The sequence below is a fragment of the Xiphophorus maculatus genome, chromosome 9 (genome assembly GCF_002775205.1).
Source record: "Xiphophorus maculatus strain JP 163 A chromosome 9, X_maculatus-5.0-male, whole genome shotgun sequence".
In the NCBI taxonomy this organism is placed as follows: domain Eukaryota; kingdom Metazoa; phylum Chordata; class Actinopteri; order Cyprinodontiformes; family Poeciliidae; genus Xiphophorus; species Xiphophorus maculatus.
The window spans coordinates 8,207,347-8,215,774 of NC_036451.1; the positions used below are offsets into that span (position 1 = coordinate 8,207,347).

General features: G+C 35.8%; 1 protein-coding gene across 1 annotated transcript; it reads left to right on the plus strand.

Moving 5' to 3' along the window:
• Positions 1-6,428: 6,428 nt before the first annotated feature.
• Positions 6,429-8,206, plus strand: LOC102222777 (regulator of G-protein signaling 5-like). The gene is made up of 5 exons (XM_005802290.3): positions 6,429-6,583; positions 6,809-6,892; positions 6,998-7,059; positions 7,210-7,376; positions 7,466-8,206. The coding sequence occupies exons 1-5, from the start codon at positions 6,540-6,542 to the stop codon at positions 7,679-7,681; spliced, it is 573 nt and encodes a 190-aa protein (XP_005802347.1). The 5' UTR covers positions 6,429-6,539; the 3' UTR covers positions 7,682-8,206.
• The last annotated feature ends 222 nt before the right edge of the window (positions 8,207-8,428 follow it).

Here is an 8,428-nt window from a genome sequence, read left to right on the forward strand (position 1 = left end):
AAAACAAGAAACTGGTGAAATAATTTGACAGTTTCATGAACTAAAATCAGACGGTACTGAAGGACGGTGAATCCTATTCAACCAGTTCTTAGGTTTTAAATCTGTGTTAAGCTGCAACAGGGCAAGGATCACAACCACAATGGCTACATGAATAATCCTCACTTCATCTTTAATGAAATATTCTGTGCAAAAACATTTTTAAGAGCATAGCCATCTGTTCAGCTCTATGTTACAATTTTCAATTTACATCATGATTGCATATAGTAATGTGAACATTTATTGAACATGCATATGTTTTTCAAAGTAAATATAATATCATTTTCCACATTGCAAATACAAAGGAAGAGAGCTCAGACTCAAAACTGTTCTTATAATCCTTTTATATAGAAAATCATTTTTTGCATTGACCTTTGCCGTTTTTAAAAAAGTCCTCGGGTCAGAAGACTTGTTGATGGTGAAAAATATTCCTGTTCAGAATTAGGGAAAGTAAAGCAGCGTGCTGCATAGGAAATGCAGCATGCTGCTTTACTTTTTGTCCCCAACTGCTCTGATTCCAACATGGGGGTGGAAATAGGTGAAACAGAGCAACTATTTAATCTTTTTACTCTTTAGAAGCAACAGTAGCTGGGAGGACATCATATCATCACCCACCTGATGAGAGGATGATCCAAATCCCACCCTCTCTTTTGCGTAGCAGAACCCACATGAACTTCATTTCCGAAAGTAGCACGCTGTGTTGTAGATGAGCCTTTTATTCTGATAAAGGTGAGCCCGAATCTTAAGATGCTCAAGCATATGAGGTAACATAAGGTGAACATGCTGGCACATACTGTGGACAGTGAGTAAAGTAAGGCTCTGACTTTTAAGTGTCCTTGATTGGCTCCAGCTACAATTGTGTTCCAAAGATGATTAAATAAGCTTAGCGGGAGATCTGACCTTTAGCCTGAAACTCGTTATTCCACGTAAAGGTCACTCTAGATTCACTGAATTTTTCATCTTCTAAACGTTCCTATTTTTTTTATTTGTTTTGTAATTTGAAGGATGAAAATAAATCAATTTTTCTTTTTGAAGTTTTTTTTTGTCAATAGTTTTGTATTATGTACCAAATGTGTACAGAGTTTCCTAATTTAGCATTTATGTTAAACTCAAGTTTTGCTACTCGTTTTTAAATCCTTAATATGGCAAATTAAAATGTGTAGAATAACCATACTATTAATAACCGAGGTTTCTTTCTGAAAGAATATCTTAAAGGGAACAATGAAAAATAACAATCACATGTTAAAATCCAATTTCATAACTTTCTCCCAGACACCACAATCAGAGGGGAGTCAGCTGGATTATTAAGTCAAGAAATAAACATCTAAAGGAGCAAAAATTATGTACTTTTTGTAATAGCAGTTAAATGAAAAAGGCACTGATGGAAGTCAGAAGGCAGCTGTAAGTACAGTGACCATTTTCTGAGAGAAGTGCCCTTTGTTAAGCAATATTATGTATATTTGTTTGGTTTTATTTACACATTTATTGCAATTTCCGGCTTTGTCATCGGTACTGGTGGGAGAGGCCTGACATCACACTGTCTTCTGTGGTTGAGTGGGTGGCAAGGTTCCCCCGTCGCCTCAGGCAATTTCTGCCTCTCAGATGGCAACAAATGGCACAATTACATCCCCCACATCAGTACAATGACTACACAAAGGACAGGTAAACCCCAGGCAGAAATATGTCTTCCCATCTTCACTGCTCTGACTCTGACTCAATAAAATCAGTCGTGCTTGTCCTTTGCATACTTGGCTGGCATTCTCTAAATGTCATTGACGTATTTTTTTTCTTGATTTTGACAAAGATTGTAATGTTATGTAAATATATGGAAAAAATGAAGAGATCACTGCACTGAATCCCATCGAAAAGCTCATGATTATTCCATCAAATATTATGTATGTTCTGAACTTTTCCTGAGTTAAAACATTAGTATTGTTGTTTCTAAATGAATATGAACTTGTTTTCTTTGCATTATTTGAGGTCTGAAAGCACCGCAACTTTTATTTTGACCATTTCTCATTTTTTGCACATAAATACTAAACTTTTGCTTGGAATTTCGAAGACATGTTGTCAGTAGTTCATAGAATAAAAGAACAATGTTTATTTTACTCAAACATACCTACAAAAAGTAAAATCAGAGAAACTGATCATTTTAAGGGGTCTCTTTATTTTTTTCCAGAACTGTATATCCATATATTTCCATCCATTCATTTTCTACTCATTTATACTTGTGGGGTCGAAGGGATGATGGTGCCTATCTCCAGTGGTCAATGGCCAGAGGCTGGGTACACCCTGGACACACCCATACCTAATGAGAATTTAGAGAGTCCAGTTAACCTGACAGTCCTTTTTTTTTGGTAAGAACCCTCACATGCACAGGGAGAACATGCGAACTTAATGATGGAGAAATCCTTGTGATATCCCCTACCAGCAGGGAACACTTAATTGTTGAAGTAGAAGTGACCATTTAGCAAACATTGTAATGTTTTTACATGGACACCCCACCTCCATGTGAACAGAAGAGGCATGGGTAAGTCAATCCATCCATTTTCTAGACCTTTATTAAAATACAGATGTTAGCATACATTACATAAGTAATCAGTATAAGACCCTTTTAAATTCACTTGAATTTCCTGCTCACAGAACTGCTGTAACTGAATCAGTCTTTTCTGGGTCACTTTTCTAGCTCTGCAGACTTTTCTATGAAGCTGAGATCAGGGCTTTCTGACCGCCTCTCCAAGACATTGGCCTGTTGTCTTTAAACCACTTTGTAAATAATTTGGCGGTCGGTTAGGGGTCATTTTCCAAGTTGAAGCTTTAGCTTCCTGCTGATGTTCCCTTAGTGTTTTCACACAATGTTCTTTCCTCACACAGCATTTATTTGTTGAAGTAATAGAATAACTCTTCCTCCTGGAAAACATGAACTCTACATACAAATCTAATTTTGACTTCTATACTTTATAGGTGATCTTTTTTTCAGGCTTGCAAGCTTCGCAAATGTCACATTTTTTATTATGGACTCACTATTTAATTGTATGCATTTTTATTAGATCACATGACATGTCTCAAAAGTTAATGTCTTTATCCTGTGTTCATTTGCAAACCATGCTGTGAAGTTTCATATTGCTTTTTCAATATGTGCTCTTGTTACAGAAATACTATGGATAGTGACACTCTCTTATCAGCTTCAGCCAGTGTGTTCACAAGGTCTGTGCTGTTCTAGAGTTGATATACATAACTTGGACCAAAACCAGCTCATCACCAGGTGACAAAACCAGTGATGACAAAATCCAGCCATCCCAAGCAATAAAATTACTGGATTTTTCGGAGAAGTTTATATTTATATAATATTTCCACAGATGGACATCTGGAAATGTTACACACTTTTACACACCAGAAGCTTATGAGGCCATGATGTTGTCATATGGACTTTCCCAGACTGTTTTAAAGGAATAGTAACCCCACTGTTTGTAATTTTCAGAGTTTGCCAGAGATAGCAAAATGTTAACTCAGCATTGTCTTTCCATTGTTTGACCATTGTAGCACTGGTACCATTGTTTTATCTGGTTCTCAGAAAAAAGAACATTTTGGAAATTGGTAACTTAAGTAAAATATACTGCATGTAAATATTTGGTGTCAGATGTAGATGTAAGCACATGTTCTCATGTCAGAAGTAACATTGCTATGCATTTTTAATACATGCATAACAATTGTAAAATAGCTACACAATGAATCTCTCTCTTAACAATTAAATTTGTTAACAATTTCTACATTTTTTTGTTTAAGGTTGTTGCACGTACAACATGATCTTCCCATTTAAACACATGTAACTCCTTGCTGATCCAAATTCTATGAGCAACAATTACAAAAGTGCAAAGATTAGATCATTTAAACTGGGTGGATTAGTTTTTAGACATACAATTTTAAATCTCATTTTTATGCATTAGTACTTTACAATTTTTCTTTTCTTTTTGTTATGTTTTTGTGAATTGAAGAAGAAAATGCTGGAGTGAAACAAAAGGAAGACAGAGCAGACTTTAAAAGAGTTCCTGGTGATCATCTTAAAGAAAAAAAGGATTTTCAGAATAACCAAAGTTAGTCTTCAGTTCCTTGAAATACCTCCGGCCGAAACCTTGCATAAGAGGCATAATAAAGGTTTCCTTTGTCTATAAGAGTGGCTGTGGCTCCAGTCCTTTTCCCACCCCGATTCTAGTTATCTGGATTTGGAAGCATTAATTTTAAAATATAACAAAAAAGATACTGTTTTCATCTCTACTGATCAGTGAGTGCTTGGTTAAGGAAAAACGCCCCAAGGTCAGTTCTCATGTGGCGCCCAAAGGCAAGCCTCATTAGATAAACATAATGCCACAGAAATAGTTTTGCTGCTAAATTTGAACAATAAAATGCAGTCAGTTCTTCTGAGTATCTGGCTTTATGGTTCTGTCTCATTGGGTATTTTTAGAGGTGGTTAAAAATACAAACAACTCAAACGCATTTTTAGACCTGCAGAGTATATCCCAAATTAATTGTTATCAATCAATCATTTCAAACTTTTAAGTTTTAGGTTGTTTCAGAATCACAAACATATGTCATGTCCTAGGAAGCACAACCTTTTTTGTCTGAAACTATGCCACTGCCACTGTTCAGTTATGTATTGCCTCAGCTCCTCAAACATCACTTTAATCTCAATCATATAACAAGTTGAGATTAGCAACTTACTGCACACCAACTGTGAAACACTCTCCTTGTGTCTTTATTGAGTTCACCAGCTGAACATCTTCCCCACCTACTTTCAGTAGTGGTGTTAAAGACATATTTCATTCATATAATTTCCTGGAATTAACACTTTCATCACATTTGTGTGAGTGCATTTACTGCTAAAAGAATAAAAACTAAGCAGCTGTTAAGAGGACAACACAGGATGCCAAAAAGGCCACTGGGTTTTCATGTGCAAAAGGCAGCTGATGAGCTTCTGAATGTTCTCCAATTTCCTCTTGTGCTGAGAATGTAATACTTATGCATTACTCTGATTTCATTCTCACTCATCATAGGATCCATGTTTATTCTGTGAGTTTTTTGTATTAAATAGGATTTATTTATTGATCTGCCATATTGCAATATGTAATGTTCTAGGCATTGTTTTTAGTAGCCATAATTGACAGAACTAATTATCTTGTGTTATCAATATGTGTAATTGTGTTTCACTTAGTGCATTAAGTTACAAGAATAAATATTTTGATAATATTCTAATTTATTGAATCAATCAATACACCCAAACATATTTGCATAGCACATTTCCCAACCTGACAGTTGCTTTCATTGTGAAAACAAAAAAAGAAGTCAACAGCTGTGAAATAGCTGTGAACATAAATTGGGCTGAAAGCAATGAATAAAAAGTGAATAGTGAATTGAGTTACTAAGATAAATAAACTTTTCAGAAATATTGACATTTATATGCATTGATTGTTCAGCCTGCAAGTCAGCCAGTCTTTAGATGGACAAAAAAGAAGAATTGAGAAGGTGATGTTATGATGAAATTAACTTATTCTGTCCATAAGCATATGTACACTGTACATTTTACCTCATCCACCCCAATACACTTACAATTTATATAACATGATATTATGATCAATTTACTTTACATTGTTAGAGGGATTTGATTTTCCCCCAAATCTGCTCTGTTGCTTCACATTTGAGTCAACTTAGCTAGTTTTTATAAAACAGTCTGCCCTCAGCTAATAACCAGCATAAAAAGTTCACCTTTACAGTTTTCTTTTTCATTTATGTCATCACAACACTTTTGTTTTGTAAAATATGTTTAATGTTTTATTTTTGTTCCTTGTCAGCTAAATTGGTCTTTTTTAAATGATCATATCCTAGTAATTGTGACTGGACAAGTTACTTTATTTCAGTATGCTAGTCATCGACTTCCAGACAGTGACCACGGATGGGTGGATTAATTCTTTGAGAATTTATATAATTAAAAGAACAGATTGGGGTTTTGTGCTAATAATTACTATGTCACAAACTCAAAGGGAAATGTTAAAGAATTGGTCAACTTGACATTATAAACTACAGGACATAAACAACAGAGGTTTTGTGGGTTTTGTTTGTAAATTAAGAGACCCACAAAAATAGTGAAAACAACACAGAAAAATCCCTTTGTTGTTTTAGAAGTAGAAAAAAAAAAACCCATCAGCTATCAGAGGCTTTTATCATTAAACCGTAATTTCCCAGCCTCGACCTTGCATGTTCTCCCCCATATACTGACTTCATCATTTCTCCCTCTCCCTCTCTGTTTCTCTTTGCCTGTGACTCTCTCTGCTATTGGCTGACAGAGCTGATGACACATCAGAAGGTGTGGGCAGTAGGATTATAAAACCTCTGCCTTGTCTCAACTCAGGCACAGACAAACAATTTCATTCCTGGCTGAGCTTTGCTGAAAGGAAACTTAAGCACCATTGAACCAAGAGACCTCCCCTCGCCAGCTCCCACTTGCTGCTATGTGTAAAGGACTCGTATCGCTGCCTGCCTGCTGCTTGGAAAGGTGCATTCACTTTTATGAAAAGACTGATTCTTTGCATTATGTGTTAGAGGACCAGGTTTTGCACATGCGTGTGGGCATTTGAGAAGCTCAGATGGGATTGTCGTTTTAAGCTGTTTTATACTATCGATGCTTTCAGCTCTTGAGTTCTAATGTAGGTTTTTCTGTGAATATGAAATGATGTCACTTAGAAAATTGTATCCAACCTTTTGCTTCTTTCTCTTTCAGAGCCAAGGAGCTGAAAGCAAGGCTGGGAATTCTCCTGCAAAAGCCCATTTGCACTTTATCCTGCTGCAAAATAGGGAAAAACAAGTAAGCTTAACACAAATATAACATTGCTGTATTTTAAAAAAAATAGATCTTGATGTCTTTTACAAAATTCCAGCTTTATCTAAACATGTTTCTCACTATTTTCAGACCAACCCTGGAGGAATGCCTGAAGTGGAAAGAATCATTTGAAAGGCTTCTGTCCAGTAGATGTAAGTTCACCTCTGAATTAATGTTTTTATTATATTTTTACACAACAGCGTGCTTGGTTTCCCATAAATTACTTACATACACATGATTACGTATGCAGCCTCCACGGCTCCATCTGATGTAATTACTAATCAAATTTCCTCCATTTGCAGATGGATTGTGTGCCTTCACAGCCTTCCTGGTTTCTGAATTTAGCGAGGAGAACATTGCATTCTACTTTGCTTGTGAAGATTACAGAAGAACCAAGTGTCCTACCAAGTTACTCACCAAAGCCCAGAAGATCTACAGTGAATTCATCAGCAGTGAAGCTCCACGAGAGGTAAGAAGAGACAGATTTAATGACAGTCTCTGAAATGTCTGAGAGAAAAATTGACAAACTGACTTTTTGCCTTCTTGTGTCTTTTGTAGGTAAATATTGACCATGAAACCCGAGACATAACCAAAGCCAACTTGATGAACCCGTCGCCGTCTTGTTTCGACCAAGCTCAGCACAGGATCTACATGCTGATGGCCAAAGACTGCTACCCTCGCTTTCTCCACTCTCCAGTTTATAGGGATCTACTGTGCCAAGCTAAACCGAGCACAAAACTCACCAATCTGCCCCATCTGGTCAAAAAAGTGTGAAGTCGATTGTTTTTCTGATTTTACAAGGGACTTTAAGCATCCTTAAAATTTAAGCATCCATGAAATGTGCAGCATTTGTTGCTATATAAAGAAGATAGTGCTTTGACATGACAGCAGAAGTAAAGATTTCTGTAAGGAAAATGTCACCAAATGGGCCAGTGGTGCAGATTCTGTTCTTGCAAAGACAGGATGACACTGAAAGGGGAAGAGGAAATTGAGCGCTATGTGCCAATACAGATGAAGTTTAAAAGCACTGTCATTAGAAAGTTAAACTTAACTGGCTGAATGACAATCAAAGAGGACAATAAGGAAAAAGCACTTTTTTTAGCCATTAGGCAAACTTTTTTTCTGGTAGTGATGTGCAATGAAATGTACATTGTTTTTTAATCTGTACGGTACTTTATAAATTTGTATTTATTAGTATTTATTTGCCTTCAATGTTATTGCTGTACTTTTACAAAGCAGAGATAAAAAAAAATGTCTGTTTCAATTGTGTTGTCTTTATATCTTTGTCTTTTTTAAAACACAAACAAATCATATAAGTTATTTGGAAAATAAATTGTGAAAAAATATATCTTTTTGTCTTCATTACACAAACTTACAGTTTAAAAATGTGTCTATAGATTCGAAATTGCGTTACTTAGCAGGGCTAAATATTTAGTCTTGACAGAGAAGCAGTACTGTTAAAAGATACCACAGTTTAGGGCTGATTTAAGTACCTCACTTACCCAGGTGACAGATGAAATA